General features: G+C 49.0%; 1 protein-coding gene across 1 annotated transcript; it reads right to left on the reverse strand.

Moving 5' to 3' along the window:
- Positions 1 to 200: 200 nt before the first annotated feature.
- On the reverse strand, positions 201 to 17,849 carry YY1 (YY1 transcription factor). Its single transcript, XM_040333036.1, has 5 exons — positions 17,083 to 17,849; positions 12,845 to 13,007; positions 5,367 to 5,427; positions 4,258 to 4,416; positions 201 to 2,572 (listed from the first exon to the last, which is right to left on the reverse strand). Exons 1-5 carry the CDS (start codon positions 17,681 to 17,683, stop codon positions 2,390 to 2,392), a joined length of 1,167 nt encoding a protein of 388 aa, XP_040188970.1. The 5' UTR covers positions 17,684 to 17,849; the 3' UTR covers positions 201 to 2,389.
- Positions 17,850 to 18,138: the final 289 nt, after the last annotated feature.

Here is an 18,138-nt window from a genome sequence, read left to right on the forward strand (position 1 = left end):
ACCGCAGTCTGTCTATTGGATCCAACAACTGGGGGCGGGCTCTATCCGCAGGCTGCGATTGGATAAGCTGGTTGGGAGAACAAAGGTTATCTATGGATGACCAGATCCCCCGTCACACAACAAAAGGTCCGAAGACGATCGTTCTCAGTACAACACCAACTTCTCAGCAACGCTCGAGTCAAAAAAAATAGAAGCAGAGATTGTTTTTGGGAAATAAATGTATTTACAGTATTAAAATACAAAAAGTACGCCCGGTGTCTGAGAGGAACACAGGAAAGAAACTTTCTTGACCGACAGTCCAGACCAATCCGAAGGATCCGATCTGCAGATTTCATTCTGAATAAAACGCTCAGCGAGGTGGAGAAATGTAAATCGGTAAAACCTTGATGGGGGGATGGGAGGAGAGGAACAGCCTCATGCAGAGTCTCCATGCAGTTGCTTTCTGAATTAGGACCGGATGGGGGCGGGCATATGCCGCCACAGACCGCCTCCCCCAACGCCCATCACCTGCAGCACACCCTCATTATATATCTGTACATTAGTTCCATTATACAGCTACAATAATGTGATAGAAGCATTGCCGGGGACAAGAACCCGCCACCGCCTTGGGGGGGGGGGGGGATACAGACACCTGCCACCGCCTGGGAGGGGGGACAGACACCTGCCACCGCCTGGGGGACAGACAGACACCCGCCACCACCCGGGGGGACAGACACCCGCCACGGTCGAGGAAAGAGAATCAACAATGCATGACTTCTGGGAGGGGCCAGGGGTGTAGGGGAGGGGTTTACAAGCACAGCCCATTCACCTGTGTAGTACAGCCTTCATACCAGTGGCGGGCGCTAGAGGGAGCGGCAGTCTAAAAGCCTTCGATGCAAGCTGCCATTCACAGGAAAGATGGTGAAAGACTTGGGAGGTTTGGCGGTTCCAATCCCAGGAACAGAACGCACAGCGCCGACTGACGTCTCTCATAGCCGATTGATCGATGTGGAAGCTGAAGACGACTGTAGTAGTCCGTGATACTACAAATATAGCAGCTTCCCCTCTGCACACTAACCGCAGGGAGAGGAAAGGCAGTGACATCACAGTCTCCACCTCATCCAATCAGGGAACCCCTTGTATTCCCACACAAGACATTCGGTGAATGAATGACTAGTCCAGTGATTTGCAGCATGCACAGCGATCGATGGGCAGTTTTTATTGGGTGGTTCCGGCCAGTACCAGACTTCCTGTCTGAGGGTGACAACGCACGCTCATCATACATGCAAGAAGCTGTGTGGTCGCCCAGGGCAGGGCTACAAACACCCCCTTCCCCATATCAGAGGGGGGGGATGCTGTAGTTGGGCACAAAGTGACAGCACAGGAAAGATGGTGGGCACAGGATTTCTGGCAGGATCGACAGGCACTGAAAGGGAAGCAGGTTGTTAGGGGGTCACTTACATGAATGGCAGCTCCCATCAAAAGGATTTGTGACCACAAGCCCATTTGTACTCCTCCTGAAATGGGAATAAAGGCACTACAGGGACTACGAGGGAGGGGGGGGGGGATCCGGTAAAGAGCAACCCCCCCGAGGCCGATCACAGAGAAGCAGCTATGCAATGAATGGCGAAAAAACAAACAAAAACCTCCTAAAATCAGATCTATGCCACTCTCCTCCGCAAACAAACCCCGCCCCCCCCCCTCGGCGGCTGACCATCCCCCCCACCCCCAGAAATGCACTAAAATGGATTTAATCAACACTACCTTAAATCACATCTACTACGAGGTGTTACATGATTCATACAGCGATATACGGTACAATTATACAAAAAGGTGGAACATCTAAAAATACAACCAAATGAAGAGCAAACAAAAACCTATTAGAAACTTTTTTTGTTCTTTTTTTTCTATTTTTTTTTTTCTCGTTATTTTCTTGCAGGAAAAAAATACTTTTGAAGTATTGAAGAATGAAGTATGCTTTGAGTACGGTAAGTGTCCGCGTCTACTGCAAGCAAAGTCCTCAATCACATCCGTCCCCAAGAAGTGTACAATATGCACACCGGGAAAATATACAATAAAATAAAAAAATAATTCAAGAGGTGAGCGCCCAGGGGTGACGTCAGGGGGGGAGGGGTACTTACTCTTCTGCAGGATCAGGCCGGGGTGGGGGGGGACTTTACAAAACAAAAACACTCTGAAATGGGGCGGAGGGGGCAGAACCTGATAAGCACAGGATTGTAAAGTCCGCGTCCGTTGAAGAATTCACTACAGAACTTTATCAAAACTGTCTCTGAGACGAAGAACCTCTTAAAATGTATCCTGGGAATTCATATACAAAGGGGGGAGGGGCGTATTCTGATTATACACCAATCACAACGCTGCACTGGGTGACACGTCTTTCCAAAAAGTCTTACTGGTTGTTTTTGGCTTTGGCGTGTGTTAAAATGTGAGATTTCAGATTCGTGGATTGGGCAAATTTCTTGTTGCAGCCGTCAAAGGGACAAACATAGGGCCGGTCCCCGGTGTGAATCCGCACGTGCGTGCGCAAATTGAAGTCCAATGAGAATCGCTTTCCACAGCCTTCAAATGTGCACTGCAAGAGAAAGGGGGGGCAGGGAGCGTTAGACACACACCAAAATCTAATCTACCCATCATATAGGACACAGCCCACCCGCCCGTCAAGAGAACCAGTCAGTGTGACAACAGCTACTCCTCCCAGGGGGGGGCAGGGAGCGTTAGAAAAACACCAAAATCTAACCTACCCGTCATATAGGACGCAAGCCACCCACCCAGCTAGAGAACCAGTCAGTGTGACAACAGCTACTCCTCCCAGGGGGGGCAGGGAGCGTTAGACAAACACCAAAATCTAATCTACCCGTCATATAGGACGCAAGCCACCCACCCAGCTAGAGAACCAGTCAGTGTGACAACAGCTACTCCTCCCAGGGGGGGCAGGGAGCGTTAGACAAACACCAAAATCTAACCTACCCGTCATATAGGACGCAAGCCACCCACCCAGCTAGAGAACCAGTCAGTGTGACAACAGCTACTCCTCCCAGGGGGGGCAGGGAGCGTTAGACAAACACCAAAATCTAATCTACCCGTCATATAGGACGCAACCCACCCGCCCGTCTAGAGAACCAGTCAGTGTGACAACAGCTACTCTTCCCAGTCCCCCTCTAGAGGAAAAAAAAAAAAAAAAGGACCAACAAGAAAGAAAGAAGGACCAACAAGAAAGAAAGAAGGACCAACAAGAAAGAAAGAAGGACCAACAAGAAAGAAAGAAGGACCAACAAGAAAGAAAGAAGGACCAACAAGAAAGAAAGAAGGACCAACAAGAAAGAAAGAAGGACCAACAAGAAAGAAAGAAGGACCAACAAGAAAGAAAGAAGGACCAACAAGAAAGAAAGAAGGAACAAAAAGAAAGAAAGAAGGACCAACAAGAAAGAAAGAAGGAACAAAAAGAAAGAAAGAAAGAACAACACCAGGAAATAAGAAGGGAACAACAAGAACAAGGAGGAAAGAAGAAGAAAACAACAACAACAACAACAACAACGGGAAAGAAAAAGAAGGAACAACAACAACGGAAAAGAAGGAACAACAACAACGGAAAAGAAGGAACAACAACAACGGAAAAGAAGGAACAACAACAACGGAAAAGAAGGAACAACAACAACGGAAAAGAAGGAACAACAACAACGGAAAAAGAAGGAACAACAACAACGGAAAAAGAAGGAACAACAACAACGGAAAAAGAAGGAACAACAACAACGGAAAAGAAGGATCAAACGAACAACAACAAGGAAGGAAGGAAGGGAGGGAGGGAGGGAGGGAGGGAGGAAGGAAGGAACGAACAAGTAACCAACAACAAACAATAAGAAGGAAGAAGAAAGCAGAAAAGAGAGGGAAGAGGGAGGGGGAAGAGGAATGGGACAGACAGAATAAAAGGAGTAGAATATAGTGGGGGGTGTCGGCTTGCTGTTCTAAGAACACCTTGTATAGCTCGGAGTACAGGGTGCTCTTTCATTGGACAATGCGGGGAGAGAGCAGGGGAGGTGGTCATGATCTTCATATCATCAAAAGAACATCTTGAATTCTATGCCAAGTGACCCTCCTTGTGAGGAGGGGGAGGGGGGGTGGGACCCCTGAAAATGGTGACCCCCCAACCACTCCACTTACTTCCATACAAAAAACAGACGATGAATTACAAATCACAGAAATCCCACCCCATAGAAGAACGATCAATGGATGGATGAATGGGGTATACAGGATCATTACCTGAAATGGTTTCTCTCCAGTATGAACCAGTTGATGTCGCTTTAGTTTTGAACTTTCCACAAAGGCTTTCCCGCACTCGGCGCAGACGTGGACCCGCGGCCCGTGGGTGTGTAGGTGTTTCCTCATGGCGGAGTTATCCCTGAACATCTTGGTGCATCCCTGCAAAACGACAGACCAACACACTGCAATCACAGGACAAACCCTTCCCCCCTGCTGCAATCACAGGACAAACCCCCCCACCAATTTACAGGACAACCCCCCCCCCCCAAATCACAGGACAAACCCTTCCCCCCTGCTGCAATCACAGGACAAACCCCCCCCACCAATTTACAGGACAACCCCCCCCCCCCCCCCCCCCCAAATCACAGGACAAATCTTCATTCTCTGTGTCATCTCATCTGTGTATTATACATTTCTTATCTGGCAAAAATCAGATGCTGCTCTGTTGAGGCGTACACTCCGTGCAAAAAAACGATCCCCCCTCCACCGACTAAACATGCTCCCATACCCCCGACCAAACGCGCTCTCTTCCTGCCCACAACCCTTCTATGGCTTGGCCTGAACACACAAAATAATGAACGCCAACGACTTGAATAGACCAGACTCACACTCCGAGTCATCAGAGCACTCGCCATCACCGATATCAGATACCGATTCAGGTCTCTTATCCAAACTCACAGCCATCCCTTTCATAATGGGAAAGGGAGATTAAGTCTCCGAATGATATGGAGCAAAACACTGACACTTTCTTTTATTGGGTGGCTTTTTCAGCCACTGCACCCCCCGCCCCAAAAAACACAGCTGCCCTTGGTGCAGACCCCCCCATATCACAGCTGCCCCTGGTGCAGACCCCCCCCCCCCCCCCCATCAGCTATGACTAAGCATTGTATAACAATGTGAAACGCTTCAGCTATATCATCCCACCGTTTGCTGTTTCTGCAGTGTTTTTTTACTGGATTAAAGGCTTTTATTGTTTACACTTTCTGGAGTGAGGCTGTCCATACCTTTTTGCTTCTATTTACCCTCCCCCCCCCCCCCATCACATATCACAGCCACCCTCGGTGCACACATCGGCCCCCCTGATACACCGGAGACACACAACAACTTACTTTGTGAGGACAAGCGATCGTTCTTGGCGCATCGTCTTCTTTGATTTTTCTAGGCTTCATTCTTCAGGGGAGAAAAAAATAAAATAAAATATGTGCACATTGTATGCGATCCGTGATTGGCGTAAACACCAAGAAATATCTTCACACCAGCAGAAAACCTTCTAGTGTATAATATATACATAAACACACAGTGGATATAAAAAGTCTACACACCCCTGTTGACCCCTTCAATACTCTTCCCCCTCCTTCCTGTCCAGGCCAATTTTCAGCGCTCTCACACTTTGAATGACGATTACCCAGTCATGCAACACTATACACATGACATTTAATCAGCACTGAGGTTTTTTTATTTCTTGCTAAACAAAACGACTGAAAATATTGATAAAAAAAGGGTAGGGTGTTAGCCTTCTATTAGGTTAGGACTAGGCAGAAACATGTTTAAGTGTTAAAGGGGTTGTGAAGGTATTTTTTATTTTAATTTTTCTAAATAGGTTCCTTTAAGCTTGTGCATTGTTAGTTCACTTACCTTTTCCTTCTAAATGTCCCCCCCCCCCCCCCACCCCGTCTGAATTTCTCACTTCCTGTTTCTCCTCAGTAAACTTGCCACCATCATCCGAGCGGTGGTTAGTCAGCCAAAACAGCTTACTGAAGAGGAACAGGAAGTGGAGAAATTCAAACAAAGAAAAAAAAAAAAACCACAACATTTAGAAGGGAAATGGAAGGAAAAAAAGTAAACCAACAATGCACGGGCTTAAAGGAACCCATTTAGAAAATAAAAAATGAACCTTTGCAACCCCTTTAAATCAACATTAAACTGTACAGTACCGCCCAGGGGGCAATCCCTCTGGATACAACCCCTCTCCCTGCATCCGGTAGCTCAGTTCATCAAAAAGCAGTACAAACATAAAAAAGGAGGAGTGTGTGCTGTGTCCGTCCATGAACTCAGAGAAAAAGATTTTACGGGGAGTACAAAAATCCTATTTTCTCTTGTGTTCATGGACGGACACAGCAGCATATTCTTGACAGTAGGGACGTCCCCAAGCAGTGTAATAATAATAATAATAAAAAAAAAAAAAAAAAAAAAACTACACAAGGGGGTGGGAACAGCAAACAAACAGAGCTCAACGGAGGAGTTGCAACTTCAAACAGCCGACTGCAAAACCTTGCGGCCGAAGCAGGCATCTGATGATGCTCTCACATCAACCTTGTAAAATTTAGTGAAGGTGTGAACGGACGACCAGGTCGCCGCCTTACACACCTGTGAGACAGACGCTTCATGTCGGAAACCCACAAGAGGCACCAATCGCCCTGGTTAAATACGCTGTGACAGAAAAGAGGGGCGCCCGCCCCTTTTGGGCATAACCCTGAATCGTGATCTGTCTGATCCACCTAGAGATGGTGGCTGACAAGACCTCCAGGCATTTCTTAGGACCACCCATCGATACAAACAGCGAGTCCGACCTCCGGAACGGAGCAGTAGCAGACAGGTACACCAGCAGAGCTCGGACAACGTCCAAGGAATGCAACGCAGCCTCCTTAGGGTGCGACGGTCGAGGACGGAAGCACGATGTCCTCATTGAGATGGAAAGCCGAAACGACCTTAGGAAGAAACCGCCTTATCCTTGGAGGATCAGATAAGGAGCCTTGCAAGACAAGGCCGCCAGCTAAGAAACCCGTCTGACTTACGCAATAGCCACTAAAACGGCTACTTTCTGAAAGAGCGTCAATAAGGAAATCTCTCTAATGGTTTCAAATGGCGATGCCTGAAGTACTGAGAGGACCAGATTTAAGTCCCACAGAGGAAGCGGAGGACGGACCGGAGGGGCCACATGTCGAACCCCTTGCACAAACGTACTCACCAGGGAGTGAGCCGCCAAAAGGTCGTTGAGGTTAGCTTTTGGTCCACTCCACGCTGCCAAAAACAGCGGGGTCCTGGAAACCGAATAAGCACATGGATGCCACCGCATCTCCACACACGGAAATGTAGGCCTTCCACGTTCGATGATAAATCTTCCGAGGACGATTTCTGTGCCCTCAGCATGGTAGAAATCACTGAATCCGACAGGCCTCGGTGCCTCAACACCTGGCTTTCAATAGCCATGCCGTTAAAGCCAGCGACTGTAAAGCAGGATGAAGTATGGGACCTTGCAGCAGAAGGTCTTCTCGCATCGGTAGTCGCCAAGGAGCATCCGCCACCAGACACACTAAGGTCGGCATACCAGGGACATCCTGGCCAATCTAGAGCAATTAGGATCATAGGAATCACCTCAGTCTGCACCCTGCGAAGTAGACAAGGGAGAAGCTTTAAGGGAGCCACCAACGCGTCTGCCCAGGGGTCTTTTGACCTGGCCACAAACCTCAACACCTTCCGATTGAGTCGAGAAGCCAGGAGATCCACGTCTGGCGTGCCCAATCTTTGACAAATGAGTTGACACATCTGGATGTAGCGACCACTCTCCCTGGTCCAGCATCTGGCGACTTAGGTAATCCGCTTGCCAGTTTTCTATGCCCGGAATGTATACGGTTGACAGAGCCGACACGCTCTGCTCTGCCCACTGGAGGATGTGAGCGACCTCCGAAGCTGCAGCCAAGCTTCTCATCCCCCCTTGATGGTTGACATACGCCACTGCCGTGGCGTTGTCCGACTGGATCCTGACTGGACGCCCCTGTAGCCTCTGACCATGTGGAGAGGCAATGCCTGATCGCCCGAAGCTCCAGCAGATTGATCGGCAGGCGGGATTCTTCCTGTGTCCAGCGACCTTGTGTCGACTGAACACCACAAACTCTCCCCCCAACCGGTCAGGCTGGTGTCCGTCGTGATCACCGTCCAGTGAAAGGGAAGGAACGACTTCCTGGACCAAAGATCTCAGCCACCAGACCAGGGAAGCACTGACTAGTTGGCTCACCCGGATCTGACAATCCAGGGACAACGGAGATTTGTCCCAGTTGGACAGGATCTCCCTCTGCAAGACACGAGTGTGGAATTGAGCATACAGTACCGCCTTGGAGGCTACCATGAGACCCAGGACTCGCATGCAAAAGCGTAGCAACGACCATCTGCGGGATGCCAACAGCTTCTGTAGAAAGAAATGTTTGGACAGCCGCACTCCGGAAAAACCTTCTCGGTTGCCTTTTATTGATAATAGTTATCAAACACCATACATCACAGCAAAGACAGGGGCATACAGCTGACGTTTCGCACTACAATCAGTGCTTACTTAAAAAAGGTACACCTTCTCTGTGCGGGTCGGCTTACGGAACCCAAAAGGGACCGACATCTCTGTAGATGCGTCCGCCTTATCCTGCAATTTAAGAGTATCCCGCACCGCGGTGATAAAAGTGCTCCAACAAGCGCCCTATAATGCGCTGACCCGGACACAGATTCATCCTCGCTGTCCGAATGGTCGTAGTCCGCATCCTCCGGACACATCAGAACCAGGGCCAGGAGCAGCAGCTGGGCCCGAATCCCAGTCAGAGATGTCCCCGGAAGATGGTTGGGGGGGGGGGGGGGGGGTGGTGTTAGGAGGTTTGGGGGACGCTTTTTACCACCACACCACTTCCACCCTTGCAACAAAAGCCTCCAGAATCGCCAACATAGCGTCCACAGAAACAGCAGGTGCAGGGGCACCAGTTGCTAACACAGGTATGTCTGGGGGAACAAGCATCAGCTTCCGACGCCATGCTGACCCATGCGCCCGACACCCTTAACGACGTAAAGCAAGGCACACAGCCCCCCCTTCTAGCTGCTAGAGATGCCGAGGGGTACCCCCAGAGGACTCACCACCCAAGCCAGGGGCTGTACAGCTGCTGTCCGCACTGTCTAGGAGGTGCGCTCCCCGCACGTGTCACTCTCTCCCTGAAGTGTGCAATAGGCTGTTCGCGCCGTTCAGATACCCATGCCATCGCTAGAGGTCAAAACTCACAAGATAATGGCCTCCGGTCGGCCGCCCTGTAAAAAGAGCGTGCGGGCTACAAGAAAATGGCCGACGAGAGAACCAGTAATATAGCGACAACACCGCCAAAATGGCGGCCGTACACATGGAATAAAAAATAAAGTACACAAAACAGGCAGCGAACAGCCGGGGCCCCCCCACACGACAGCCGGATGGGCCCCCCAGGAGAGCGGACCGACAGCGCAGCCCCCCAGTAGAGAATAGAGCCCCCTTAAGGCGGACCCCCAGCCACACACAGCAAGCCTAGCTCCCAGAGCATAGGGAGGAGGGAAGAAAAGAAAGGAAGGGTGGAAGAGAAAACAGATCCGAGTAGTACGGAAGTAGGTGTCGGCCCGCCACACTGACATGGACAGTAATAGACGGTCCATCCGTGCACCAGGTCACAATTGCGACAAAAAATTGTGACCTGGCGCCCCCCGGTAAATTGAGGCCGCGGCTTTGCGGCCTACAAGGCCGTGGCCTCAACTATCGGCCGCGGTGGGGGTGCACGGAGGCACAGGATCCTGTGTCTCCGTACGCCCCCACCTCCCCTGCCGCGCGATCGAGTTGGCCGGCAATTGAGGCCGCGGCTTTGCGGGTAAAGTGTAAGTCCACCAAGGTCTTCTTAGAAGACTGGTCCACAGACCAACACTTCAGCCAGACAAGGCGGCGCAACACCACGCGGAGGCCCTGGAGAGCAAGGGAAGCGTTTCCATGGCTGACTCACAGACACATTTTAGGCCCTGCATCAACTGGTCGGCCAGCGCCACATAGTCCAGAGGGGCTTGATGCTCCTCCACCTCCTGAAGCAACAACTTTGCCCATTCAGTAAGTGTTTGTGACACTAGAGCCCCGGCCAAGACCGGTTTCATCCCCGACCCCACCACCATGAACATGGAGCAGGCCACAGCCTCAGCTCTCCTATCTGCAGGGTCCTTGAAAGCGGGAGCCTCTTCCACAGGTAACGTGGTAGCCTTGTTCAGTCTGGACACCGGGGGGTCCACTGACGGAGGAGAGGTCCATTTTTTCAGGAAATCCTCCTCAAACGGATAACGGACCGCAACGCATTTTGGAACAGCAAAAACCTTTTGCGGCCGATCCCATTCCTTGTACAAAAACTTTTCCAGATAAGGAACACAAGGAAACACTTTCGCAGTGCGGGCCGGCTTACGGAACCCAAAAGGGACCGACATCTCTGATGTTTCCGCCGAATCCTCAATTTTCTGAGTATCTCGCACCGCAGTGATAAGAGCTCCCACTAACGCCCTATCATGCGCTGACCCTGATGCAGAGTCATCCTCACTGTCCGTGTGGACTAGGCCTGCATCCTCTGACACCTCGGAACCAGGGCCGGGAGCAGTAGCAGGGCCCGATTCAGTGTCAAGAGGCATCCTGTGCCCTTTCTTCTCCAAACGTACCTTTGCTTATTCCGGCCAAAAAGTTCTATTTTAACCTCATCGGTCCACAGAACTTGTTTCCAAAATGCATCAGGCTTGTCTATATGTTCATTTGCAAAGTTCAAACGCTGATTTTTGTGGTGAGGACGTAGAAGAGGTTTTCTTCTGATGACTCTTCCATGAAGACCATATTTGTACAAGTATCTCTTTATAGTGGAATAGTGTACCACAACTCCAGTGTCTGCCAGATCTTTCTGGAGGGATGAATAGTGTACCACAACTCCAGTGTCTGCCAGATCTTTCTGGAGGGATGGTGCAGTCAGACGTGGGTTTTGAATTGCTTTTCTCACAATCCTGCGAGCCGTTCTGTCTGATATTTTTCTTGGTCTTCCAGATCTTGCTTTAACTTCCACTGTTGCTGATGACTGCCATTTCTTAATTACATTCCGAACAGAGGATATTGACATCCAAAAACGCTTTGCTATCTTCTTATAGCTTCTCCAGCTTTGTGAGCGACAACTATTTTTACTTTCAGTTTTCTAGACAACTGCTTAGAAGAAGCCAGGGTGCTGATTGTTGGGGGAGGGTCAGATGAGTCTGGGCATTTACAACCTTTGAGATTGACATCACCCGGTCTTCCCAGACGATGATTGAGAACAATCCATGACACTGGCAGCTCTCAGCTTTGCAAAGGGGGCGGGGCATGCTAGAAATTCTGCAGGGTGCCCAAACTTTTGCAGACGTAATTTTTTTTGTTTTCTGTCATTTTGAAATAAAATGTAACTTTTTTTGACATATTATAAGAATGTCTAATCTGTAATTTGATGCCTTTGAGATTTTTCCTTCTTTCCTTGGCTTCGTTATGCACATTAATACAAATTTTTACCTGGGGTGCCCAAACTTTCCATCCCCACTGTGTGTGGATATAATATCTCACACACACACACACAAGGCCGGATTCAGAAAGACTTACGCCGACGTATCTACTGATACGCCGCGTAAGTTCACGGATGCTCCGTCATATCTCTGCGCCCGATTCTTGAAATAAGATACGCCTGAATTTTGGCTCCATCCGACCGACGCAAGTCTCCTACGCCGTCGTATCTTGGGCGCATATTTACGCTGGCCGCAAGGGGCACTTCCATTGTTTTACGCGTCAAATATGTAAATGAGTGGGATACGCCGATTCATGAACGTACTTACGCCTGTCGCAGTAATCTACGCCGTTTACGTAAGGCTTACGTCCGGTGTAAAGTTATTCCACCACATAGGAGGCGCAAGCCATGCAAAAGGTATGGACGTCGGAACAGCCGTCGTATTTTATGTTGTTTACGTAGAACTACGTGAATAGGGCTGGGCGTAGGTTACGTTCAGTGATTCAACGTATCTTAGGCGTTGGGTCCGACGTGATTCTGAGCATGCGCACTGGGAAGCGTCCACGGGACGGCACATGCGCCGTTCGTTCGGCCATTCATTTGCATAGGGTCACGGTTCATTTAAATGGATCAAACCCACTTCCTTCCTACTTTGAATTAGGCAGGCTTACGCCGGCCAATTTATGTTACGCCGGCGCAAAGTTGGGAGAGAGTGCTTTATGAATACTGTCCTTGCCTCACTGAGTTACGTCAGCGCAGCGCATATGAGATGCGCTACGCCAGTATAAAGATGCGCCGAGCTATGTGAATCCGGCCCATTGTATACAGGGGTGTGCAAACTTATGTTACCAGATTATTATTTTTTTACTTCCCCTGCCTAAAAGATTTCAGTTTGTTGTTCCTCCGAGTTGTATAGTTTATCGGTCACATTAAAGGTGGAAAAAGTTCTGAAATTATTTCTCTTTGTCTCGTTATTTTTTTACATCACAGAAACCTGAAATGTTACCACCCGGGGTGTGTAGACTTTTCATAATATATATATATATATATATATATATATATATATATATATATATATATATATATATATATATATATATATATATATATATATATATATATATATATATATATATTTTTTTTAATAGAAAACCTTTTCTGTAAAGTTGGAACTACCACCATTTTATTCTTCAGGGTCTCTGCTTTCAGGAAATGGATGGGTCAATGGCGGCACTACTACCCCCAACATCGGGCATACATAATCTGGCCCTTACCTGGCAAACTCGGCCAGCTGCTTTGGATCGGAGAGGTCAATGCCCGGGATTCCTCCGGGGGGCAGCTTCTTCCCGGTCATGTACTCGGAATAATCGGGAGGAGAGTTCTCTCCGATGATCTGCTCCTCCACCACCGTCTCATGGTCAATGTCCTTTTTATCATCTACAAGAGAACAAACGTTTCATCACACAATCCACTTCCTTCCTCCTATAGATGGCGCCACTCCTCTACCAAAAGGAAACATTACTGGACTGTCATTGTTAGTGATAAAAAATACGTGAAAGAATAGTAAAAAAAACAACTTCCTGTGAGAGATACAGCAACCAAACATAAAGTTGTGCTAAACAGACAAATAATACAATTCAAATAAAGTCCATCTGATGTGGCACGTTCCGGTGAGGAGACGACGTATCACAATGTACCAAGAAATGAGAGATCATTGGACACGATCATACACGCACCCCAAAGAGAAATAAAAGCCTCCATAGCATAAAATCTTTGTGGTATTTATTGTATTTACAAAAAAACAAGCCGGCCAGATTAGACTTGCATCCCGTCTCTCCAGGACCTGCGTGAACGTGGTGACGTCAGCACGTCACTCCTCCAAACGCGTTTCGTCACAAATGACGTCGTCCAGGGGCACAGGCGGTGTGCCGACTCACCGCAATACACCTCGCTTTTTTTAATTTATTTTTTTTAGGAGAGAGATGTATTTTTTTTCTAGATATTTTTATCACATTTTAATAATCCAGACATGAGTTGGTACAATTGTTTAGCAGTCAGTTAAAACGGAGCTCCACCCAAAAGTGCAACTTCCGCTTTAAAGGAACACTAAAGTAAAAACATTTTTAAAATAACAAACGTGTTATACTTACTTCCACTGTGCGGCTCGTTTTGCACACAGTGGCCCCGATCCTCCTCTTCTGGGGATCACTCGGCTCCCCCCCACCCCCTTCATGCGAGTGAGCTCACATGGTAGAAAGCTCTTGTGAACGCGCTCCTGTGAAATAGCGGCAGCCATAGCCGCCGACTGTATCACTTGGCCCCGCCCCCGGCGTCATTGGATGTGATCGACAGCAGCGTCCGAAGCTCCGTGACCGCGCCCCCAATCGGTCACCGGAGCTGAAGAACGTGGAGAGGTGAGATGACACACCTCGCCCGTTCTTCATTGTGGCGCCGTCACTGATCGTCTGTTCCCTGATATAGGGAAACACAATCAATGACGTCACACGTCTAGCCCCGCCCCCTACAGTTAGAAACATATATGAGGTCACACTTAACCAATACAGCACCCCCTGGTGGTTAACCCCTTCACTGCAATTGTCATTTTCACAGTAATCAGTGCATTTATAGCACTTTTCACTGTGAAAATGACAGTGGTCCCAAATATGTGTCAAAATTGTCTGATGTGTCCGCCGTAATGTCGCAGTCACGAAAAAAAAAAAAAAAAAAACGCAATCGCTGATCGCCGCCATTAGTAGTAAAAAAAAAAAAAAAAGCAAAATTATAAAAAAATGCAATAAAACTATACCCTATTTTGTAAACGCTATAAAAAAATTTTACCAAAAAAATAGGTAGAAGAATACGTATCGGCCTAAACTGAGGAAAAACATTTTTTTTTATATATTTTTTGGGGGATATTTATTATAGCAAAAAGTAGAAAATATTGAATTTTTTTCAAAAATTGGCACTCTATTTTTGTTTATAGCGCAAAAAATAAAAACCGCAGAGGTGATCAAATACCACCAAAAGAAATCTCTATTTGTGGAAAAAAAAAAAAAAAAAAAAACGCCAATTTTGTTTGGGAGCCACGTCGCACGACCGCGCAATGGTCACTTAAAGCAACACAGTGCCGAAACGCAAAAAGGGGCAAGGTCCTTAACCTGCATAATGGTCCGGGTCTTAAGTGGTTAAATATTACCCTTGATATCATCCTTGAGCACAATTAGCTGTGAAATTCTCTATTTGCTGTAATAGGTGTGGGCAATTGCCCTTTTTCAAAATGGAGTTTTGTTTGAAACCGCTATTCAAAGCTCAGAACGAGGTGTTGGTTGTGTTTTAGAGATGTACCGGTATATATTGCGGTGTGTGTGCCCACACACCGCCTGTGCCCCTGGACGACGTCATTTGTGACTAAACGCGTTTGGATGAGTGGCGTGATGAAGTCACCGCATTCGCGCAGGTCCCGAAGAGACCGGAAGTCTAAGCTGGCTTGTTTTTATATACCAGTAACTACAATAAACACCACAAAGATTTTATGCTATGGAGGCTTTTATTTCCCTTTGGGGTGCGTGTATGATCGTGTCCAATCGGGGGGATGGAATTTTACGGACCTGTGATTGGCCCCCGGCTGGGTGTGAGAGATCTCTCGTTATAGGAGGTGGAATTTATCTTTCTGAACATTTCTAGGTGCATTGTGATACATTCTCTCTTCTCCGGACCGTCTTTATTTGAATTGCATTATTTTTCTGTAGCTCGACTCGCATGTCAACCTTCTAGAGCTGGGCCATTTTTTAGAAAAAAAAAATAAAACTTGATTCACGATTCAAAAAAATATTTTGATGGACACCGCACCGGTCCTGAGCAGCTGCGGGCAGGAGTTTTTAGGCGAGGCCGCGGCTTCGGCCTAGTCTGCGGCGGACTAGGCCGAAGCGGCGGCCTCGCCTAAAAACTCCTGCCCGCAGCAGCTCCTGAGAGAATTTTTTTTTAACAAATCTAGTTTTTTACAATATGAATCGATTTGACCTACCAACTCTATTTTAAAATCAAATCGATTTTTTTTCCCCAGCCCTAGAATGTTCCACAGTGTGGGGGGGGGGGTCAGGTATGACACCAGACATCCCCCCCCTCTGACAACACACAACAAATTCTTCCAATGATATTTCCCGTTCCCACGGTGAGTTATGGGGGGGGGAGAAAGAGATCCACGTCTCACTATGGATGGTGATCATCTGAGTCCCTGACTTCCTATTGCAAACTGACCACACTAGGCTAGAGAGCTCATCCATCCCAGCATGGTCAGTTTTCTGGCTGTACTGGGATCTCAGCCTGTCCTATTCCAAGATTGGAAATAAATGTGGAAGCTGCATTGGGGGGGGGGGGGGGGGGGGGGGGGGGGGGGGGGGGGGGGGGGGGGTTGGGCGTGTGTATAATATATATATGGGGGGCTCTGGGTGTACATGTATATATACATATATGGGGGGGGCTCTGTGTGTATATATATATATATATATTTTGGGGGGTCACATTTTCTATATTGTCCCCTTCATATTACACACAGAACCCCCATCTACTCCTCATATAGAGTGGGGGGGGGGGCTCTGTGTATATATATGGGGGGGGCTCTGTGTGTGTGTATATATATATATGGGGGGGCTCTGTTTGTGTATATATGGGGGGGGTCACACATTTTCTATATTGCCCCCTTCATATTACACACAGAACCCCCATCTTCTCCTCATATAGAGTGGGGGGAGGCTCTCTGTGTGTGTATATGGGGGGGCCCTGTGTGTGTGTGTGTATATATATATATATATATATATATATATGGGGGCTCTGTATATATATATATATATATATATATATATATATATATTGGGGGGGTCACACATTTGCCCCTTCATATTACACACAGAACCCCCATCTTCTCATATAGAGTGGGGGGCTCTGTGTATATATATATGGGGGGCTCTGTGTATATATATGGGGGGGGGCTCTGTGTATATATACATATATATTGGGGGGTCACACATTTGCCCCTTCCTATTACACACAGAACCCCCACCTTCTCCTCATAGAGAGTGGGGGTTCTGTGTATATATATGTGGGGCTCTCTGTGTGTGTGTATATATATGGGGGGCTCTGTGTATATATATATATATATATATATATATATATATGGGGGGGCTCTGTATATATATATAGGGGGTCACATTTGCCCCCTTCCTATTACACACAGAACCCCCATCTTCTCCTCATATAGAGGGTGGGGGGCGTTGTCTCCCCCCTCATACCTTTGCATTATCCCCCCTCCCGGTATTTCCGGTCCCCGGTGTGTGAAGTACGCCATCGCGGCCTCCTCTCCCCTCCCCCTCCTGTGTCCGCCATCTTCTCGGTTCGCCATGTTTTTTCGGGCGGCCATACTGGGTGAAGATGGCGGCGCCCAGGAGCGGCTGTGAGGACGGCGGAGAGTGTCGGTGTGCTGTACCGGCCCGTTTCCCGCCCCTTCCCCTCTTACCGGAGGCCCACATGGTGACGGAGAATTCGCCCTCCAGGGTTTTGATCTGGACTTGTTTTTGCTCCCATTTCCGGGGCTCGGTGCCGGTGAGATATCCGCTCTTCTTCCCGGTCCTCTTCCCTCCCCCGCTCCTCTTCCCCCGGTGCGTCCCGCTCCTCCCGGCGGAGGTCAGCAGGCTGTGCTCCATATAATCCTCATCTCCGGTACCGGGAGCCGGGATCAGAATCTGATCGTCGTAGCCGTCCTCCGGGCGGAGATCCTCGGAACCGACCACCTCCTCCCGGGTCTGGACGAGGATCACCTCCTGGTGGTGAGGGGCTTCGTCCAGAGGCTGGAGGGCGATCATCGGCGGGTGATGGAGCGGAGGGCCCCCGCCGCCCCCTCCTCCGGTACTCTCCTCATCATCGTCCTCATCTTCATCGTCATCATCGTCCTCATCATCATCCTCGTCCTCCATCATTATCTCCTCCCCTCCCCCCACCACCGTCGTCTCTATCGTCTCCACCGGGATCGATTCCACTTCTATCTCATGGAGCTCCACCAACTCCGCCGGCATCTCCGAGCCGTCCGCCGCGATGTACAGCGTGTCCCCGGAGGCCATAGCCACAAAACCCGCCACCGTCTGTCCGGTACAAGCCCCTCCCCCCTCCGGTCTACAGCAATGGCGGCTCTCCGCACACAATCCCCGCTCTCCGGGCTCCAAATCCCGTCACCGCGCGCCGTCCGCCGTATTCTCGCGAGAAGCAGACATTTCAACGGCCGGAGGGGCGGGGCCCCCACCACACTGGGTGTCACGTGGGAAGGGACTCCTTCGTCCGCGCCCCCGATACCAACACACACAGGGAGCGCGCTTCAAGTCACACAGCGCCGCGAGAATTTCCTCAGAGATCCCCCCCGACCTCTCTGACTGAGGAGAGACCCCCCCAACACCTGAGAGACTACTGACAGACCGAGAATTTCCTCAGAGATCCCCCCCGACCTCTCTGACTGAGGAGACACCCCCTCCAACACCTGAGAGACCACCGACTACTGACAGACCCCAGACCGAGAATTTCC

The sequence above is a fragment of the Rana temporaria genome, chromosome 13 (assembly GCF_905171775.1).
Source record: "Rana temporaria chromosome 13, aRanTem1.1, whole genome shotgun sequence".
In the NCBI taxonomy this organism is placed as follows: Eukaryota; Metazoa; Chordata; class Amphibia; order Anura; family Ranidae; genus Rana; species Rana temporaria.

Coding starts and splice junctions, on each gene's coding strand:
- YY1 (XM_040333036.1), bottom strand. CDS start 17,683: ATGGCCTCCGGGGACACGCTGTACATCGCGGCGGACGGCTCGGAGATG. Junction 13,008..17,082: donor CGTCACCATGTGGGCCTCCG/GTAAGAGGGGAA, acceptor GTTCTCTTGTAG/ATGATAAAAAGGACATTGAC. Junction 5,428..12,844: donor CAGCTGGCCGAGTTTGCCAG/GTAAGGGCCAGA, acceptor TCTCCCCTGAAG/AATGAAGCCTAGAAAAATCA.